This window comes from Piliocolobus tephrosceles, chromosome 1, assembly GCF_002776525.5.
Source record: "Piliocolobus tephrosceles isolate RC106 chromosome 1, ASM277652v3, whole genome shotgun sequence".
Lineage (NCBI taxonomy): Eukaryota > Metazoa > Chordata > Mammalia > Primates > Cercopithecidae > Piliocolobus > Piliocolobus tephrosceles.
This window is the reverse complement of record NC_045434.1, coordinates 8387991-8410099: the sequence shown is the minus strand read 5'-3', so window position 1 is coordinate 8410099 and position 22109 is coordinate 8387991. Positions and strand designations below refer to the sequence as shown.

Genomic DNA, 22109 nt, shown 5'->3' with positions numbered 1-22109 from the left:
AAACACAAAACTCCTTCCTAGGATGATTATAAATGTTAATGTGAAAGATAAAATACCAAAGCTTCTGGAAGATAATATAGAAGGAATCTTGTCGCTTGTGGAGTAGGCAAAAACTTCTTAAATAGGACAATATCTTGGCTATAGAGGAAAAGACTGATCATTTGGAGTATATTGAAAGTAAATGGGCTGGGTGTGGTGGCTCACACATGTAATCCCAGCGCTTTGGGGTGCTGAGGTGGGAGGATCTCCTGAGCTCAGAAGGGTGAGGCTGCAGTGAGCTGTGATCCTACCACAGCACTCAAGACTGTGCGACAGAGCAAGACCTTGTTTCAAAAAAAAAAAAAAAATCATCAAAAGAAATTATGAAGAGAGAAAAAGCGACTGGGTATGGTGGCTCACGCCTGTAATCCCAGCACTTTGGGAGGCAGAGGTGGGTGGATCACAAGGTCAGGAGTTTGAGACCAGCCTGACCAATTTGGTGAAACCCTGTCTCTACTAAAAATACGAAAATTAGCCAGGCGCGGTGGCAGGTGCCTGTAATCCCAGCTACTCAGGAGGCTGAGGCAGGAGAATTGCTTGAACCTGCCTGGGAGGCGGAGCTTGCAGTGAGCCAAGATTCTGCCACTGCACTCCAGCCTGGGTGACAGAGCAAGACTCCATCTCAAAAAAAGAAAGCAAAAGCTAGTTATGGAACGAATCACATTTTCTATTTTATATGTTGATTTTGGTAAATTGCATTTTTTTCTTAAAAATTATGTTTTATCTAATATTTTAAAATTTTAGTGTAAAGTTATTCTAGTATCTTTACCACTTTAAAGACTGTAGGATCAATGCTATGTTTCCTTTTTCATTTCTGACGTTAGTTATTTGTATCTCTACTTGATTATACTTGCCAAAGTTTTTAATTTTATTAGCTTTTTCAGAAGGCTTCTTTGGAGGCTATTTATTAACACTTAAATCTGTTTCCTTCTTTCTCCCTTCTTTGGACTAAATTGCTGGATCTTTTTTTCTCTCCTAAATTCTTTAGATGGATATTTAATATACCGATTTTTGTAGCCTTTTATCTTTTTAATATGTGCATTTAAACCTAAAGATTTCTCTCTAAACATGATTAACTGTATCTCTAAAGTTAAGGAAAATATTTATATATCTTCATTTAAAAAATATTTTTAAATTTTGACTATGTTGTCTTTTTTGAATAATGTGCGATTTAGAATTTTATTGCTTGATGTCCAAACATGGAGACTTTGTTTTATCTTCTTTTATTATTTCTAATTTAATTGCATTATATTAAGAAAACATACTCTTCATTTCAGTATGTTGCCATTTATTGAGATTTACCATAGCCCAAGATGTGATCAACTTTCATCAGTGTGCTGTGTATGCTTGAAAAGAATGTCTTAGGTTAAATGTTCTGCTTAAGTCCATTAGTCAAATTGCTGATTATGTTGTTCAGATCTTCCATATCCTTACTTTTTTCTTTCCATTGTAGCAGCTATTGAGAAAGTTATTGCTACTATGTTTGTGGACATGTTTTTTTTTTCCTTATAGCTCTGCCAGTTTTTGCTGTATGTGCTTTGAAGCCATGTTATTTGAAGCACACATATTTAGAATTATTTATTTTCCTTATGAATTACATTTTTATCAATAGAATACTTCCACTTTGTTTCTTATGCTTTTTGCTGTGAAATATCTGTTATTAATATAGCTATACTTGCCTTCTTTAGTTTAAAATTTACATGTTATATCTTTTTACTTTCTAGTAATCTTAATCATTTTTATACCTTTTTATTTGTATCTTCAATAAAGAGCATAGATTTGGAACTCATTTTTTATCTTGTCTGACAGTCTTGCTTTTTACTGAAGTATAACTAAGCCTATTTACATTTAATACAATTGTTTAAATGCTTGGATTTAAAGTACTATTTTGTTGTACGTGTTCTATTTGTCTTATCTGTTCTATAGTCCTTTTCCTTTTGTGTCTTTTGGATTTATCAGTTACGCTTTACTATTTAATTGTTCTCTCTGGTAGTTTGAAAACTGTAATTTTACCAACTATCTTTTATTAGTATTATTATTTTATTATCGATACAAGGTCTCACTCTGTCACCCATGGTGGAGTGCGGTGGCATAATCATAGCTCACTGCAGCCTTGAACTCCTGGGCTCAAGCCATCCTCCCACCTCAGCCTCCTAAGTAGCTAGGACTACACTACAGGGGTACATCACCATGCCAAGATAATTTTTATGTTTGTTTTTAAATTTCTAAGTTTTTCTGTAAAGGCGAGATTTTACTATCTTGCCCAGGCTGGTCTTGAACTCCTGGGCTCAAGCAGTCCTTCGGCCTTGGCCTCCCAAAGTGCTGAGATTACAGGCCTGAGCCACTACGCCTAGGCTTATCTTTTAAAATCGCATACATTTTTGCCTTTTTTGTTTTTTTGGTACCTTCACCTATTTCCTGACAAATTAAGCAATCTTAAGACCTGTTTCCAGACAAATTAAGCAACCTTAGATTCCCTAACTTAATAAATTTCACTTCCAAGTTACACGTTGTTATTTTATTTTAATTATCTTTCTGTATTATCTCCACAAGACATTAATACTGTTTATATGTTTGGTATTTATTTAATCTTTTTTCTTTGCTCTTTCTTTCTGCATCTTCAGGAATCTGTTTGGGATTATTTTCTTTCAGCCCAAAGAGCATCTTTTTGTATTTCCTTTGGTGCAAGCCTGCTAGGTGACAAATTCTTTAGTGTTTTTTTGTCTTAAAATAGATTTCTTTCATTTTCTTCTTGAAAAATATTTTTACAAGGTGTAGAATTCTAGTAGGCAGTTTAAAAAAGATCATTCCACTATCTTCTAGCTTTCAATGACGCTAGCTTCTTAACAAAAATAATCAATCTGTTGATTCTTTGAAGGTAATCTATTTGTGGCTGCTTTTAAGATGTTATTTTTAGCTCTTTTATAGCAGTTTTACTGTATTCACCCATTTATAGGATTTATAGGGCTTTGAAATCAGTAGTAGTTTGATACTTTCTTTCATTTTACATTTTCAGGAATGATCTTTCTATAGATAATGCTTCTATGTTATTCTCTTTATGATATTTTTTTTTTTCTGGGACTCCAGTTATACATAGGTTAGAGTTCTTCACTGTATCTTTTATCCTCTTATTTTCTCTGCAATATTTCCCATCTTTTTGACTCTGTTTCTTCATTTGGAATTGTTTCTTTTTATCCCTCTTTGAATGCACTAATTTTTTATTCAGCTGCTTCTAATCTACCATTAAGTATATCTGTTGAGGTTTTAATTTTGGTTATTTATCAGTTCTAGAATTGCTCAGTTTTTAAAATTATTTCTAGTTGTCTGTTGGCATTCTTTCTTTTTAAAATTTAAATCAGAGTCTCATTTTGTTTCCCAGTCTGAAGTGCAGTGGTGCGATCATAGCTCACTGCAGCCTCAACCTCCTGGGCTCAAGTGATCCTCTAGACTCAGCCTCCCAAGTAGCTGGGACTACAGGTGTGGACCACCACACCTGGCTAGTTTTTAAATTTTTTGTAGAGATGGGGTCTCTCTATGTTATCTAGCCTGGTCTCAAACTGCTGGACTCAAGCAATCCTCCCAACTCGACCTCCCAAAAGTGCTGGCATGACTAACTTTTTGTTTTTTGGTACTTTCACCTATTTCCTGAGAAATTAAGCAACCTTAAGACCTGTTTACAGACAAATTAAGCAACCTTGAGATTCCCTAACTTAATAAATTTCACGTGGTGGCGTGGTGACGCACCCCTGTAGTGTAGTCCTAGCTACTTAGGAGGCTGAGGTGGGAGGATGGATTGAGCCCAGGAGTTCAAGGCTGGCATGACTGCCATGAGCCACCACTCCTTGCTGAAGTTCTCTATTTTGTCTTTTATCTTCTTGGAGACATTTAACATAGCTATTTTAAAATGTGTGTCTGATAATAATCTAGGATCTTTGTGTGTCTTTTTCTGTTTCTGTTGATTTTTGTTTATTTTTTATTTATGTCTCCATTTTCTATTTTTTTTTTTAAATTTTATGCTGTGCAGATGCTTAGTTTGATTTCATCTTTTCTCAGATAAGATTTATGTTTGCTTTTGCCAGGGATCTGGGGCACTAACATTCCAAGATCACCTTGAGGTATGTTCAAAGCTGTAGATGCTTTAAAGTTGAATTTTAGCCCCGAAAATGTTCAACCTGCCTACTTCTAGTTTACCTTTGTTACTACTGTGATGGAATTTTAGATCCTAACCCCAAGTAGAGGTGTTAGTAGGGCCAGTGTCCCTTAGAGGTCAGGGTCCTCCAGTCCCTTTCCCCTGATAATGTGCCCACAACCTCTCACAGGAATCCTGTGAAGTGTTGAGGGGTGGGGGCAAAAGGACCCCCCATGAGCCAACCTCCACTCCCTAGGTCTCTGTTTTCCCCTGAATCCTGGCTTGCTAAGTTTTTCTTAATTTAATATTCCCTTTCCTCTTCCCTTTAAGATGTGATATATATAAACTCACATTTATGTGTTCCATTGTATATATATAAATATATACACACACACATTACTTCATTATATAATTATACATTATGTGGCCATTAGCTCATGTGTTATTATTATTAATTTTTTTTTGAGAGAGAGTTTTGCTCTTGTTGCCCAGGCTGGAGTGCAATGGCACGATCTTGGCTCACTGCAAACCCTGCCTCCCAGGTTCAAGCGATTCTCCTGCTTGAACCTCCCGAGTAAGTGAGATTACAGGCGCCAGCCCCCACACCCAGCTAATTTTTGTGTTTAGAGTAGAGATGGGGCTTCACCATGTTGGCCAGGCTGGTCTTCAACTTCTGACCTCAGGTGATCCACCTGCCTCAGCCTCCCAAAGTGGTGGGATTACAGGTGTGAGCCACTGCACCCGGCCTCATGTATTATTTTTACAATATACAATTTACAGCCAAATACTTACACTTGGCAATGTACTATAAACATATTTTACATGGCATTCAATGAGGTATGATTTTAATGGCTCTTGATTGTCCCACTATAGGTACACAATAACAATTGTTTTCTTACTGCTATTTTTGGAAATTCTACTTTTTTTTTTTAAAGAATGCAGTAACATTGAAATAAATATATTGTAGTGCATAAATATTTGTGCGTATCACTGATACATTTTTACCGTAGAGAAGACTTCTATGAGTGGAATTGGTGGTTCGAAATGGATGGGTTGACTGGGCTCAGTGGCTCACACCTGTAATCCCAGCCCTTTGGGAGACTGAGGCAGGTGGATCACCTGAGGTCAGGAGTTTGAGACCAGCCTGGCCAACATGATGAAAACCCGTCTCTACCAAAAATACAAAAATTAGCTGGATATGGTGGTGCATGCCTATAATCCCAGCTACTTGGGAGGCTGAGGCAGGAGAATCAATCCAACTCGGAAGGCAGAGTTTGCAGTGAGCTGAGATTATGCCACTCTACTTGAGCCTGGGTGGCAGAGCAGGACTCCATCTCAAAAAAAAATAGGTTTTAAAATTATTTTGATATTACATTTCTCTGTAGAAAGTTTGTGCCAATTTGTATCTCGCTGGTAGTAATGTTAGTGCTTCTTTTAAACACAGCTAAGAAAACACTCCTTTGTCATTTGTATTTTATTCTGGGGTGGGGGTGGACAGAATTTTGCTCTGACACCCAGGCTGAGGTACAGTGGTGTGATCACAGCTCACTGCAGCCTCAAACTCCTGGGCTCAAGTAAATTTCCCACTTTGTCCTCCCAAAGTGCTTGGAGGACGGGTGGGAACCATAGTGCCTGGCCTATTTGTGAACATTTCAGAGATCTCAGTCCATCCTGGGGTTTAATCTTTTGATGTTATCTTATTATTCTTTTACATTTGTCGTTTTTATATACATTTCCTTTTTTTAAAAATAAACCCTTTTATTTAAAAGCCAACCATAGATGCTTTGGGCAGTCAGATTTATGGGTTCCATGTAGAGCTGTTTTAATGGCTATGTTATAGTGTTGTGTGAAGATTGTGGCAGAAATAGAAATTACAAGTGTGAAGATGATGCAATTATTTTAAAGGTCTGTATTATTTATAAAAGCACATGCACTATGATTACATCTACATAAAACATTCAAAGAAAATTTAGAAAATCGGCTGAGCGCAGTGGCTCACACCTGCCATCCCAGCACTTTGGGAGGCCGAGGCGAGTGGATCGCTTGAGGTCAGGAGTTTGAGACCAGCCTGGACAACATGGTGAAACTTCATCTCTACTATAAATAAAAAAGTTAGCTGGGCCTGGTGGCACACTCTTGTAATCCCAGCTACTCAGGAAGCTGAGGCAGAAGAATCCCTTGAATGAGCCAAGATCACACCACTGCACTCCAGCCTGGGTGACAGACTGAGACTCCATCTCAAAAGAAAAGAAAATTTAGAAAATATACACAATGGATGATGTTATATTATGGTACTGATTAGTTATTGTTTTTCTTATCTCCCTACCTCATAACAATTCTATAGGGTTGTGCTATTATTTTTTAATAATTAAATGATTAACACAAATGAGAGTTCAATTCAGACTACTCTCGGTAGATCTACTTTTTATCCAGCCAGTCAGTTATCTTATAAATGGTTCAAATGAGTTAAAATAGATAAATAAATGGACATCTTAATTGGGCACAGTGGCTCACACCTGGAATACCAACACTTTGGGAGGCTGAGGTGGGAGGATCACTTGAGCTCAAGAGTTTGAGACCAGCCTGGGCAACATAGCAAGACTCTATTCTACAAAAAAAATTAGCCAGACATCATGGCACTCACCTGTAGTCCCAGCTACTTGGGAGGCTGAGGTGGTAGGAGTGCTTGAACTAAGGAACTGAAGCGTGCAATGACCTGTGATCACACCACTGCACTTCAGCCTGGGCCACAGGCTGAATTACCTAAAGATCCCATCTCTTTAGGTAATTAAATAAATAAGGCCTTTTCATTATTTCCCTAATAGTAATAATGTGTTTATTGTTACCTAGTCCAAAAAGTATTTACAATGATTAGGAAGAAAAGATATAATAAGAAAATAAAAATGTGCTATTTCAGTGAAAAGATTAAAGAAAAAAAGACAAGACAATACTGAAGTGGAACCAGGAATGAGACTAATCAAAGACATATATTCCAGAATCTCCAAACATGTGGCAGGTGGGCCATGTATGAATTTCACTGTGTTTTTTTAATAGCCAAAATGAAAAGCACATCTGATCAACACGATTTATATTGTCCCTGAGATTAAAAAAAAAAAAAACACAAATGGCCAGACGCAGTGGCTCATGCCTGTAATCCCAACGCTTTGAGAGGCCGAGGCGGGTGGATCATGAGGTCAAGAGATCGAGATCTTCCTAGCCAACATGGTGAAACCCCGTCTTTTTTTTTTTTTTTTTTTGAGACGGAGTCTCACTCTGTGGCCCAGGCTGGAGTGCAGTGGCCAGATCTCAGCTCACTGCAAGCTCTGCCTCCCGGGTTTACACCATTCCCCTGCCTCAGCCTCCTGAGTAGCTGGGACTACAGGCACCCGCCACCTCTCCCAGCTAGTTTTTTGTATTTTTTAGTAGAGACGGGGTTTCACCGTGTTAGCCAGGATGGTCTCGATCTCCTGACCTCGTGATCCGCCCGTCTCGGCCTCCCAAAGTGCTGGGATTACAGGCTTGAGCCACCGCGCCTGGCCGAAACCCCGTCTTTAACTAAAAATACAAAAATTAGCTGGGCGTGGTGGCACGTGTCTGTAGTCCCAGCTAATCTGGAGGCTGAGGCAGGAGAATCACTTGAACCCAGGACATGGAGACTCCATCTCCATCTCAAACAAACAAAAAAACACAAACTCAAATTACCATCCAACTATTTAGTTCTTTAGATAGAGCTGTGAAATTCTAAGATCAGGAATAAATGTGTCTTCAGAGCCCTCCTACACAAAATATTGTGTAATGGGATGGGCATTTTCAACAGTCTTCAGTAGACTTGGGAGTCTTGTCTCCGAGATCACCTCCAAGCATAGTTCAGTTGAGGCAATTCTTTTTGAGGTCAGTAGGACAAGGTGTAGAGCCCTCTGCTGGCCTGAGATAGATTTATCTACATAATCTAGGGATAGATTTGATTTGATTTGATTTTGTTTTGTTTTGCTTTGTTTTTGAGACAGGGTTTCACTGTGTCGCCCAGGCTGGGGTACCCTGGTGCAATCACAGCCCACTGCAGCCTCGACCTCCCAGGCTCATGCAGTCCTTCTGCCTCATCCTCGAGTAGCTGGGACCACAGGAGTGTGCCACCACACTTGGCTAATTTTTCATTTAAAAATTTGTTTTCTGTAGAGATAGGGTCTTGCTATCTTGTCTTGGCTGGTCTCCAACTCCTGGGCTCAAGTAATCCTCCTGCCTCGGCCTTCCAAAGTGCTGGAATTACAAGCGTGAGCCACCACACCTGACCAGGATAGATTTTAGAATGGTTATAAAGAAATCAGTGAGCTGCATACTTCGAGGCAATTTTTATTTTTAATGTTTTTTTCCCCTTCATGCAGACTGTGATATCAGATGGGAGATTGTACTTTATGGAATATCTGGGATATAGTTACCCTATTTTGCTACTTAAATATGGGTCTGCTGGCCTTGATAGACAGTTGAGCTGGGGCAGTGCTGATCATTTCTTATTAAGAGAGGAACCTAAACTCAGATTAATTCCCACACAGATGGATGTCCTATCTCTACCCACAGAGAAGCCAACCATGGAATGAGAATAGCAGCAGTTCCTCTTAGACAGTAACAATCTAGGTTCTGCATTAATATACAGTCCGCCCTCCATGCCAACGAGAACCCGTGGACATGGCGAACCAGATTATCAAGTGCAAGGCTGCAGTGGAAAGCCTCTCTCCATAGGGGAGATAGAGGTGGCACCCCCAAAGGCTCATGAAGTTTGAATCAAGATCTTTGCCACTGTAGTTTGCCACACCAACACCTATACTCTGAGCGGAGCTGATCCTGAGGGTTGTTTTCCAGTGATCTTGGGACATGAAGGTGCTGGAATTGTGGAAAAGTGTTGATGAGGGAGTTACTAAGCTGAAGGCGGGTGATAACTGTCATCCCACTTTACATCCCACAGTGTGGAGAATGCAAATTTTGTCTAAATCCTGAAACTAACCTTTGCCAGAAGATAAGAGTCACTCAAGGGAAAGGATTAATGCCAGATGGTACCAGCAGATTTACTTGCAAAGGAGAGACAATTTTACATTACATGGGAACCAGCACATTTTCTGAATGCACAGTTGTGGCTGGTGTCTCTGTTGCTAAAATAGATTCTTTAGCACCTTTGGATAAAGTCTGCCTTCTAGGTTGTGGCATTTCAACTGGTTATGCTGCTGCTGTGAACACAGCCAAGGTGGAGCCTGGCTCTGTCTGTGCCATCTTTGGCCTGGGAGGAGTTGCATTGGCAGTTGTGGGTGGTAAAGTGGCTGGTGCCTCCTGGAATCATTGGTGTGGACATCAATCAAGATAAATTTCCAAGGGCCAATGAGTTTGGAGCCACTGAATGTATTAACCCTCAGGATTTTAGTAAACCCATCCAAGAAGTACTCACTGAGATGACTGATGTAGGAGTGGACTATTCCTTTGAATGTGTTAGGAATACATTAGGGCAGCACTTGAGGCATGTCACAAGGGCTGGGACATCAGCATAGTGGTTGGAGTAGCTGCTTCAGGTGAGGAAATTGCCACTCGTCCATTCCAGCTGGTAACAGGTCACACATGGAAAGGCACTGCCTTTGGAGGATGAAAGACTGTAGAAAGTGTCCCAAAGTTGGTGTCTGAATATAGGTCCCAAAAAGATAAAAGTTGATGAATTTGTGACTCACAATATGTCTTTTGATGAAATTAACGAAGCCTTTGAACTGATGCATTCTGGAAAGAGCATTCGAACTGTTGTCAAGATTTAATTCAAAAGAGAAAAGCAACGTCCATCCTGTCGTGGTGCGATGGGAGCAGCCTAACAGGCAGGGAGAAGCGCCTCCTAGACCTTCAGCAGTTACTCCAGAGAATGGTGTGATGTGTGTCATTCATGAATCTCTGTCATCAAGGACGAGGATAATTCAGTCGTGGACCTGTTTTCTGGACTGTCTTCTACAGGAATAATTGCCAGCTCATTAAGGAGTATTTTAACATAATAAAGTTAATTTCTACAAGAAATATTACAGACCATTGGACAATGAAATTTTCTTGCATATGGAAGAACCAGAAAAAATATTGATCTGAAATATTTTAAGGTGGGAACCAAACCCTCAACTTACCTGTAAAAATCTCAGTGAAGCACTCTTAGAATGCCTACCTTGGAGCACTGTTATTTTATTTTCTAGTGGACACACTATGATAAATTCTTTGTGGATTATAGCTCTGAGTTATTTTAGGTGTTGTTATTTATAACCTCGTGAAAAGATGGGGAAATAGCTGCTAAAAGTAACTTTTCTTTTTCTTAAGCTAGCAGGCCTGTAGCCTACTTACACCACTTTTAGGTTGTGATTTTAAAGTTTCTCATATACCTATGGTAGAAAGCTTGTATTTGTTTTCTTTAATAGGAAGACATAATGTCATTCAGCAAAAGCCAAAACAGACCTTAAGAATTTAAGGATGTGGAGTGGAGCCGTGAAAATGCATCCCTGCCTTAACTCAAAAATAAAACTGTGCTTTGCTCTGTTAAACAATTCTTATCCATCTTGACCTTGTCCTTAATACTCACAATATGTTGATTATTTATACTTGACATTCCTGAGAAAACAGGGGAGTATAGGATATGGTAACTGGTAGCTAGAAACTCATATACCCTGTTTGAGAAAATAACAAATACATTCGTGAAATGTTACACACACACACACACACACACAGACACACACACACATGGAAAAAGACATTTATGGATGGTTGAGGAAATACCACAGGGCAATTGTTAATTGAATGCAAAACCTGTTGACAGACAGCACAAATGCCAAGAAAACTCAGTTTGCTCAACTACTTATAGTCATCCAAAGGGCACAGAAAGATTTAGTGCTGGTTATGTAGAGATGATGTGTATGTGAGATAATGATTTTCAATTCCTCTGAAAAGGATTTTTTAAACAAAAAAAGTATGACCATTGTAATCAAACACAGATTTTTAAAAGTCAAAACAAATACTGTTCATGGCATATGACATTTGAATATCACCATGTAATTTTTGTAGTTCTTTTCACATATCATTTCCTCTTGCCTCATGCAAGCTCCCCCAAAAGACAAGGCATACATTTTTCCTGATTTACTGATGAGAATATTGAGGCTCCACAAAGTGATGAGATTTGCTTGGGGGGAGTGATGAATATATCCTAGGAATTTTACCTACTCCATGTTTTTTCTTTAAATAGTAATTATCAATAGGTTTAGACATAACAGATAACCTGATACCTTCATTTTCTATATGGTACCCACAAAGTTTCCTTTTGGTACCTTGCTAAACAAATGAAGAAAATGAGATTAGCAGCTGCAGCCTCTGCCTGTATTGACCAGCCATCTCTTTTATTTATTTTTGATAAATGTGATAAGTCAGCAGGCATCGAGTGGCTTTTTTTTTTTTTTTGAGATGGAGTCTCGCTCTGTCACCCAGGCTGGAGCACAGTAGCCTGATCTTGGCTCATTGCAAACTCTGCCTGCCAGGTTCAAATGGTTCTCCCACCTCAGCTTCCCGAGTAGCTGGGATTACAGGCGTGTGCCACCATACCCAGCTAATTTTTGTATTTTTAGTAGAGATAGGGTTTCACCATGTTGGCCAGGCTGGTCTCGAACTCCTTATCTCAGGTGATCTGCCTGCCTTGGCCTCCCAAAGTATTGGGATTACAGGCATGAGCTACCACGGCCGGCCTCAGGTGGCTTTTGTGTAGTCATCATAGCACTGTCCAGAGCTAGGGGACATTTACAAGACCCGTGTACACCCTTCTCATCCTGAAGGAGTTTGCAGTCAATTCGAGGAAACGTGATATACACTCAGGACTAGGTGGGAAGCTACCGTTTTGGATAGTACACATTAAGTGTACCCTTTCAGGGTCTGATTCAGGTGAAATGGGACTTCAACTGGATTTTTAAATGATTGATTAGACTCCTTGAGTGGGTAGAGCTGGAGAGGGCATTCTAGTGGCGTGAAGCTTGGTTTAGGAAATGAGAAATGAATTTGGGAAGGAAGATGGTAGGGATATAGGAATGCTGAAATGATATTTAAGTTGAAGAGTTGGGATTTGATTCTGCAGACGTGGAGAACCCATGAAAGAAGTCTGTTTTGCTTATTTTCTGCTAGTGGAGCTATGTGATGAATGAGAGGCTTTAAATTACCGTTACCGCCCAGTAATATATCACAGTTCTGAGGCGTGGTTCAAAGACTGGGGGACTGACCGGATACTTTTGTTTGTGTATACGAGGTTTTCTAGAGTGCTTTTAGCATGCTTTGTATTTTGGTGAATGATGAAACTCAGTGAGATAGTTTATCCCCTTGGTTGTTGGTGCTCCCTCTTTTATATGGAACAAACTATGTCTGAGGCTGTTAGTAGGATGATGGCTCTCTAGAAAAAAAGTCTTTTTGTGGTTGACCATGATGCCAGGTCTGGAATCTCTCAGTCACTCCAGCCCCGCTTCTCTCCACCAACTCCCAGGGGAGCTGGTAGGCCAAGCATTTTTCTAAGCATGCTACATATATTGTATTTTATGCACAAGGAACCGAAGCTCAGGCTTAGAAGCATACTGTTGTGGCCAATTTGGTTCTGCTATTCTGGAAAATATTAGGAGGGCAATGGCTGCAAAGATTTAAGGTAGGTTATTTTCTGGGTCGTGTAGAATAACTGTAGCTAAAGTAGGTATCATCATCACTAACTGGAGGGTGGCGAAGAGTAGAGTGGAGAGGGCGTTACATTTCAGAAAATTTTCTTTCTTTTTTTTTTTTTTAAGACAGGGTCTCACTCTGTTGTCCAGGCTAGAGCACAGAAGCACAGTCATCGCTCATTGCAGCCTCGACCTCCCAGGCTCAAGTGATCCTTTCACTTCAGCCTCCTGAGTAGCTAGGAATAAAAGTGTGTGCACCATCCCTGACTTTTTTTAAAAAAAATTTTAAAATATTCTGTAAAGGTGGGGTCTCACTGTGTTGCCCTGGCTGGTCTTGAGCTCCTGGGCTCAAGCAATTTACCTGACTCAGCCTCCCAAAGTGCTGGTGTTACAGGCGTGAGCCACATGCCTGGCTACAGTTCAGTTCTTTTCTTAAGCCATCACAGTATCCATGTTACCTCTTAAGAACTGACCTGTCAATTTAATCATGCACTGCTCTTGAATAAGTGAGTCTTAGCTATTCCCAACAGCCTTGCAATTCACTGTTTTTAAAAAATTATTTTAAAAATTTTCACTGTGGCAAAATACACAGGACATTAATTTCCCACCTTAACCACTTTAAGTGTCCAATTCGGTATTGTTAAGTATATTCACATTGTTGTACAATCAACCTCCAGAATTTTTTCTTCTTGCAAAACGGAAATTCCGTACCCATTACTTTGCAACAACTCCCCATCCCCCATCTCCCCAGTCCCTGGCAACCACCATTTGACTTTCTGACAATATGAATTTGACTATACTACGTACCTCATATGGGTTGAATCATAAAGTATTTGTCTGTTTGTATCACGTTTATTTCATTTAGCCAGATGTCCTCCAGGTTCGTCCATGCGGTAGCATGTATCAGAGTTTCCTTCTATTTAAAGGCTAAATAATTTCCCAGTTTATCTATATATCTATCACATTTTGTTTATGTGTTCATTCATGGATGGACACTTGGGTTGCTTTTCGCTTTTGGCTGTTGTGAACAATGCTGTTATGAACATAAGTGTACAGATATTTCTTTGATTCCCTTTTTTTTTTTTTTTTTTTTTTGAGGCGGAGTCTCGCTCTGTCACCCAGGCTGGAGTGCAGTGGCACGATCTCCGCTCACTGCAAGCTCCACCGCCTCCTGGGTTCACATCATTCTCCTGCCTCAGCCTTCCGAGAAGCAAGGACTATAGGCACCCGCCACCACGCCCAGCTAATTTTTTGTATTTTTAATAGAAACAGGGTTTCACTGTGTTAGCCAGGATGGTCTCGATCTCCTGACCTCGTGATCTGCCCACCTCGGGGCTCCCAAAGTGCTGGGATTACAGGCGTGAGCCACCGCGCCTGGCCTTAAGATCCTATTTTTAATTCTGTTGCATACATATCCGGAAGTGTAATTGCTGGATCGTATGGTAATTCTATTTTTAATTTTTTGAGGAACTGCCATATGTTTTCCATAGCAACAGTATCATTTTACCGTATCACTATTAGTACACAATGCTTTCAATTTCTCCACATCCTCGCCAGCACTTATGTTCTATCTTGTTGTTGTTGTTGTTTTGGATAGGGCCTTGCTCTTTTGCTGGGCTGGAGTGTAGTGGCGTGATCATGGCTCACTGTAGCCTTGACTTCTGGGGCTCAAGTGATCCTTCCATGTAGCCTCCCAACTAGCTAGGACTACAGGTGTGTGCCACTATACCTGGCTAATTTTTATATTTTTGTAGAGATGAGGTTTTGCCATGTTGCCCAGGCTGGTGCTTTATTTTATTTTTGTTGTTGTTGTTGTTGTTTGTTTGTTTTTTGAATAATAGCCATCCTGGTGGGTGTGAGGTGATCTCATTGTAGTTTTGATTTGCATTTCCATAATGATTAGTGATATTGAGCATCTTTTCATATGCTTGTTGACTATTTTGTGTATCTCCTTTGAAACAATGTCTATTCAAGCCCTTTGCCCATTTTAAAATCAGGTTATTTGTTTTTTGGTGTTGACTTGTGGGCATTGTTTCTATATTCAGGATATTAAATCCTTATCAGAGTTGATTTGCAAATACTTCCTCCCATTCTGTAGGTTGCCTTTTCACTCTGATTGTGTCCTTTGATGCATAGGAGTTTTAAATTATGATATAGTTCAGTTCATTGATTTTTTAAAAAAAATTTTTATTGCTTGTGCTTTTGTTGTCATATTCAAGAACTCATTGCCAAAAACAATATTATGAAGTTTTTCCTGTATGTTTTTGTCTAAGAGTTTTGTAGTTTTAGGTCTTATGTTTTGGTCTTTGTTCCATTTTGAATTTTTGTATATGGGGCAAGGATTTACTGGGTTTTAATGAAAGGAAATCTCAAATGAAGTTTTGCCCAACATATAAACATTTATTAAATATACAACATTAGTTTGCACAAGAGCCTAGACAACCTGACTTGAGAGTCAGAGCATGGCCAGCTTGCCACGCTGGTAGGTGCTTGACCTCACCTTGTGTGAAAGGTCCATGTGATACAAACACCAAGGAATAGGATCCTGTGCCCGACTGTTGGCAACAGGCAAAGAGACATCCTCCTAAACTAGAGGTAGGAGACAGCACTCTCAGGCTGTCACACTTTAACATCATCCCTTGCCTGAGTTTTGTCCTTTTTAAGTGTGGGCATGTTCTCTGATGTCATACTTAATCTACTTACATTGAATTCCTTCAGGTTCTCCAATGACAGCTCATACCTAATATTTGTTATGTTAATTAAAGCCACTAATTTCAGCAATAAAAAAACTGTTTCTGATATTCAGAAACTGGTAGTGCAGTTTCTGGTGTTGGTCAAGATGGGATAGCTGGAAGATACATGAGTAGCTCAAATGCTTAGCCAGGTCTGAAATGTGGTCCTTTCTGATCCAATGCTGGCTGACCCCAGGAATCTGAATTCTCAGTTAGGGTTAATAACTGTCCCTAAATGTAAAGCTTAAACTAACTGGTCTCTACATTGTATCTCCAGCATGCTGGAGATTATTTTATGAATTTCTCAATTTGTTAAATACAGAAATAGCAACATCCATCAGATTACTCATTTACTTTGTGGTCTCGACCCAGGGATTACAGTGGTTTTTTGTTTTTCACTTCTACCCTACTGTTCTTCTCTTTGCTTTGCTTGACGTGGATCAAAGGTATTAGGGAAATACACCCAGAAAAATGTCACAGATATAGGGCATGCATATATTAAGCATATGCATCCTGAAATGGCTGGACACGTTGTTATTCTGAAATCCTAATGAGCAGTTTTCCAAGGTGTTTATAGGCCGTGGAGCAGGCTTCCTTGTGAGATTTGTAGTTTGTCTCCTGGCCCTAGGTATAGTACTAGCTGCTTTCTCATTCTGTCCAGATTCTGTTGGTCTGTAGCTGGCGAGGTCTTTCTTGGCCAGAAGATCCCTATTCAATTCTTTTTTTTTTTTTTTTCTTGGCAGGTTCATTCACTGTTTCATGGTTTCTCTCCCAAACAGTTTCCAATCTGGACCCCAGATAAGTCGGTTTCCTGGGCCTTTTGTGGTTGAAGGCACGGGAGCTGCTATTGTCCTGTGGTGCCCAAGTACAGCCTGTCCTTTCACATTCCCACAAGTATATAAACAATTTTGAAAGGGATATCATATTCAGATGAATTAAAGGTGCTAGTTCAGGGAGTTCTCTGATTGAGTGTCTGGACTGTCTGATTTCATAATTCCCTGCAGGGCTATATAGCATCTCTCCCTCCAAAGAAAGAGGCGAAAGTTTTACTATAAAAATGAAGTTGAGGCAACTGTGGTTATAAAGATAAAATGACTGCATGAAAAAAAAATGTGTATCTTAGGAATCTACACTGAATAGTATAAAATGCTGTTTTAATGTTTCATATATATATGCATATCTAAGTAATTTACATAGAAATGATTTGCAATATATTAGTCATGGCTTATTTTTTTGTAACTGAATTAATAGCATTTCAACATTTTTTATTTTTAAATATAGCAAGATCAACTTTATACCTGGGCTGCAGTTAGTCAACCCACACACTCGTTGGACTATTCAGAAGGGCAGTTTCCTAGGCGGGTCCCATCCATGGGGCCATCATCCAAACCTCCTGATGAAGAACACAGGCTCGAGGGTGCTGAAACAGGTAAGTGTTTCCTTCGTCTTCAGAGATAACTGGAAGAGGCAAGATAGTGACATATACATGTTATTAAATCTTAATTTTAAGTAATCTTTTATTTTTAATTGCATGGCATTCAGATATAACCTTTAAGAAATTTTTATTTTGGGGTCTTTTCTCTCTTTGTTCCTTTTGTTGTCTTAAAGTATTTTGTGTTATTGGCTGCGAAGATAGCATGAGATTAGCCTCAGGTTTATTTGGAGGAGTTCAGCAGGATGATGACCCCCTAGGCCAATTTTAAGAAAACACTTTATATTTGTCATACAGAATTGAGAACCATATTTGTGGAACAATGCTTTATGGAATATGGTTGTTTTCTCCCTTTTCTTCTTCTTCTTCTTTTTTTTTTTTTTTTTTCTTTGACAAGGTCTTGCTCTGTCACCCAGGCTAGAGTGCAGTGGAGCAATGGGTTACTGCAGTCTCAAGTTCCCTGGCTCAAGCATTTCTCCCAACTCAGCCTCCCAAGTAGCTGGGACCACAGCCGTGCGCTACCATGTCCGGCTAAATTTTTTGTAGAGCCAGAGTCTCACTCTGTTGCCTAGGCTGATCCAGACTCCTGGGCTAAGGCGATTCTCCATTCTCCTAAAGTACTGGAATTACAGGCATGAGCCACCGCACCTGGACTTTTCTTCATTTTGTTGTAATAAATTCCCAACTTCCTCCTGGTGGACTGACCAGGCATAAATGTTGATTTCTGAAGCATGAGTGAGGAGTAAATAGAAGAGCATCATTGCTGTTCATAGATTTCTCCACCAGATTTTCCTAAATGGTAACATAGATATTAGAGTTAAGAATTTTGATTTTTTTTTTCTGATTGACTCATAGAGAGGAAAATAGTCATTAGAAACTTATTTTGGACGCATAGTAGAAGAGCATAACTTTAAAGCATGGAGCTTGGGCTCTGCCAACTTATTAGTTTGTCATCTCAGGCAAATTTCCTAACAACTGTATTCAGTTTTCTCATCTGTAAAATGGTGATGAGCATAGCATGGACTGTGTAGGGCTGTTTTGAGAATTACAGGCATTTGTATGAAGCATTAGAATGCAGAATGCAGTGCCTAGCTCAGTGTATTTAATATTAATTATTATAATTATCATTGTTTCATGTCATTGCCTTATTCATGAGGTCCCTTTCAACCAACAATGACCAACAATGTAAAAGATTTTATTCCAGTCCCCCACCCAAAGTTCTGCAAAGGGAACCTTGCCTCCCATTTTTATCCCCGTCTCTGGAGGGATGTATTTGCGCCTTTTTTTTTCCACCAATGCACTGAAATGGGGGCCCACACTTGACCTTGAATCTCCCTTTTTGAATGTCCAGTGCTTTTGAAACACTGTGTGGTGTTCACTAGGTGGGCTGTACTCCCTGAAACGAACAAGTGAGACATAAGGTGTAGGAAGTCTGTTCCAGGAAGGACGCTGAGTTTATCATAACACTTACAGACAGCAGTTTCTCAAAGGCCAAGGCAGACTTCCTTTAAGCAAAGATCTTCAGAGGTGAGAGACCTGTACCATGATAGCACCTGAAAATCAAGGAAGTAAAGAGACTTTTAGTTTTAAAGGAAAACACACAATTGAAAGTATTGGTCCCATTTTCTACACTACTCTATGATCACATTTAGTGATACAAAATACTTAGGGGTAGATATAGTTGAATTAATCAATTGCATGGAGAGTCCTGTTAACAGTTGTTTATATCCCATGTTTTGCATCATTGATTGGGTGATATTTTCCTGTTTTCTGTTCCCTACTGTATCATTCTCAACTTGTTTCACTGAAACATTTATATGATATTCTTAAATTTTAGGGCACTTTATGATAAACATTATAAAACATTTTATGTTGCTGGCATATTTACTGGTGGAACACTTGACTCAAAGTTAGTTGAGTGTGATCGTCTGAATTTTACTTTGGTAAAAGATGAGGTTGGCATTGATACCAGGAAGTTTGTTACCTGGTTTTTGCTTCATGATTTACTGTAGCTTGCAAAATGCCAGAGCAAGTGATTTTTAATGAAATAATTTGTCTCCTTTTAACAAATGCATTCTTGAAGAGGATGATGGAGGTAAGAAGTAATTTAACTTAGTGACTTATTTTTCTCTAGTTGATCTGTTGTAGCATTTTTTCATCAGGGTGATCTAATGGGTCTTTCTAAACTTTTTCTGTTGTGACTCCCTGACGTTCATTTGGAAAGACACTTCCACGAGACAGCCTCATCCCCAGAACCACACCACACTCTCTTCTAGTCAGTCAGTTGTAAGAGTGGGAATGTCAATATCATAGGTAAACTTTGCCTACAGTCTCATGTTTTACATCAATCACAAAGTTCGATAATATAATTATGAATAGTAATGATCTATTTGTAGTTAACTGATAGGTGCATATTCTTATGTGGTGACATCATGGTTAAATTCACTGTATATAACACATGACCTCCCCTTTTTTTAAAAAATTTATTTGTGGGTTCTTACTCTGTCACCTAGGCTGGAGTGCAATGGCACAATCTCAGCCCACTGCAACCACCACCTCCTGAGTTCAAGCGATTCTCTTGCCTTGGCCTCCTGAGTAGCTGGGATTACATACGCCTACCACCAGGCCAGACTAATTTTTGTATTTTTAGTAGAGACGAGGTTTCACCATGTTAGCTAAGTTGGTCTCGAATTCCTGACCTCAAGTGATCCACCCGCCTCTGCCTCCCAAAGTGCTGGGATTACAGGCATGAGCCACTGCGCCTGGCCGACCCCTTTCTATTTTAATTCAAAGTAAAGGAGTTCAATGACATTTTTTGAAGAAGAAGAAGAAAGACGTGCAGGTCTAGCTTAGAAAATGGAGGACTTTTTTTTTGTTTTTTTGCTTGCTTCATTTGTTGTTTTTTGCAGCTATTTTGTTGTTGTTGTTGTTTGTTTTTGGAGTGTCACTCTGTCATCCAGGCTGGAATGCAGTGGCATGATCTCAGCTCACTGCTACCACCGTCTCCTGAATTCAAGACATTCTCCCGCATCAGCCTCCTGAGTGGCTGGGATTACAGGCGCCCACCATCATGCCTGGCTAATTTTTGTATTTTTGTAGAGACGGGGTTTCACCATGTTGGCCCAGCTGATCTTGAACTCCTGACCTCAGGTGATCCACCCCCTCAACGGCCTCCCAAAGTGCTGGGATTACAGGCATGAACCACTGCGCTCGGCCTTTCCAGCTCTTAAAATTGGTTACCTAATTCACATGTCCAGCTAATTCAGATTTGTGGTACTCTCTCTTCTGCCTTTTTCGTGTATCTCACTTTAACTGCATAGGGAGCAACTCACTTTAACTTTTTCATGATCTCTTCTGTGAAAGATGGTTTTTTTCTTCCTTTATGGATTGGTGAAGGAACTGCCCCTTCTTTGTATGAATTGGAAGGGCTGAGGCCATGGTGAGGTCTTGGTGCCTCTTCTCACCAGTGAGTTGCAGATTCCTGGCAGTCCTTTGTTCTCATCCTGGCTCCCTCTGCAGTTGGCATTGCCTCCACAGATGGGCGTAAGGTGTTAACATTGACCTTTTGAAGTCTGCAGAACACCCCTGAAGGATAAGACTGACTGGGAAAAAAGGAAGTCATGCTTCCCATGTTGGTGGCATTAAACAAATAAAAAACCAAAACCAGTTGGTGGCAAAAACATTGATACAAAGAAACCCTTTCTATTTATCATTTTCACTTTATCTTCTCCCTCAGTTTCCCTTGCCCATATACAGCACTAACCCACCCATCCATGGCTGTTTTCCACTCATGGGCTCTTTTCTGGAGTCCCATGACATCCTATTCCTATCTCTGTCATCTGAATGCTTTATGTATTGAATTTTTCTGTTTATATATATATACATGTCTTCCCCATCAGCTTTCAGAATTTCAAGACTTTCCAGTACATAGTATATACTTAAATATTTGAGAGAATGATGACAATCTTTTGCTGGAAAAGATCCAAATAAACATCTACTTAGCACATTAATGCAAGATTTGAAGGAGAGTTTTGTATGGGCTAAAACAGTTCATGGACCAATTTCGGGGCTCAATACCAAGTTTCAAAGGTCATTCAATAGATTTGAACAACATCAAATAATGAACTTGAGTTTTCAAATTCGTGGAGAACCCAGAGCAGGAGCAGGTGTGTAGATGTGCATAGGGGCTTTTGATCATTGTCGTTTCGTCTATGGAAAATCAAATCCCTCACCTTTCTCTGAAAATGTGAATGGCTGAGAGGAGACAGAGAACTGACTTTTTAGAAAGACAATCAAGGCACAGAAAATCCTAGAAGAAAATATATGGAAGAGGATCTGGTAGAAACATGGTAGATGACTTCCTGCTGCAAGGAATAAAAGAAAAGAAAGAAACGAAGAACCATGGCAGGATATTTTCAGGTGAAAATCCTTTAAAATGCAGTTATGCACTGGCTGAGTACATTGTAATTCACCTTTGTTCCAAAAAAAGATTTGAGCAGCTTATAAATATATAAAATGTACAAAAGGATCATAAAGGAATAAGGAATATAGATCAAACTAAAAGGAATTTAGGATGGAATGATAAAATGAAGCTGAGCTAAGACAGCCCAGTGAAATGTATCTCATGAGGATCTGCCATTTTTAAAGGTAAGCTGCAAAGCAGAAAGGGGAATGTGAATGTCTTCCTCAGTGTCCATGAGATTGAAAACACAGTCACTCAGAGAAGCACAATTCATATCCCAAAGAAGTGTCTCTAATGGTTCTTAAGAGAAGAGATTCTGTGCCGTGCAAGGTCAATACAGTATCAACTCATTTCTTTTCTTTTTGAGGCAGGGTTTAAGTTTGTCGCCCAGACTGGTGTGTAGTGGCATGATCTTGGCTCACTGTAGCCTTCACCACCTGAACTCAAGTGATCCTTCCACCTTAGCCTCCCGAAGTGCTGGGATTAAAGGTGTGAGCCACTATGCCCAGCTAATTTTTAAATTTTTTTGTAGATATGAGGTTTTGTCATGGGGCTCAGGCTGGTGTTGAACTCCTGGGCTTAAGTGATCCTCCCACCTTGGCCTCCCAAAGTGCTGTGATTACAGGCATGA

General features: G+C 39.7%; 1 protein-coding gene and 1 pseudogene across 1 annotated transcript in view; both read left to right on the top strand.

Annotated features, from left to right (window-relative positions):
- FMN2 (formin 2) overlaps positions 1–22109 on the top strand; it is a 390950-nt gene that overhangs the window by 70964 nt on the left and 297877 nt on the right. The window contains exon 3 of the mRNA XM_023216188.2: positions 16866–17013. Coding sequence (XP_023071956.1) covers positions 16866–17013 — 148 coding nt within the window. The remainder of the gene's footprint in view (positions 1–16865; positions 17014–22109) is intronic.
- On the top strand, positions 8831–9957 carry LOC111545228 (annotated as a pseudogene).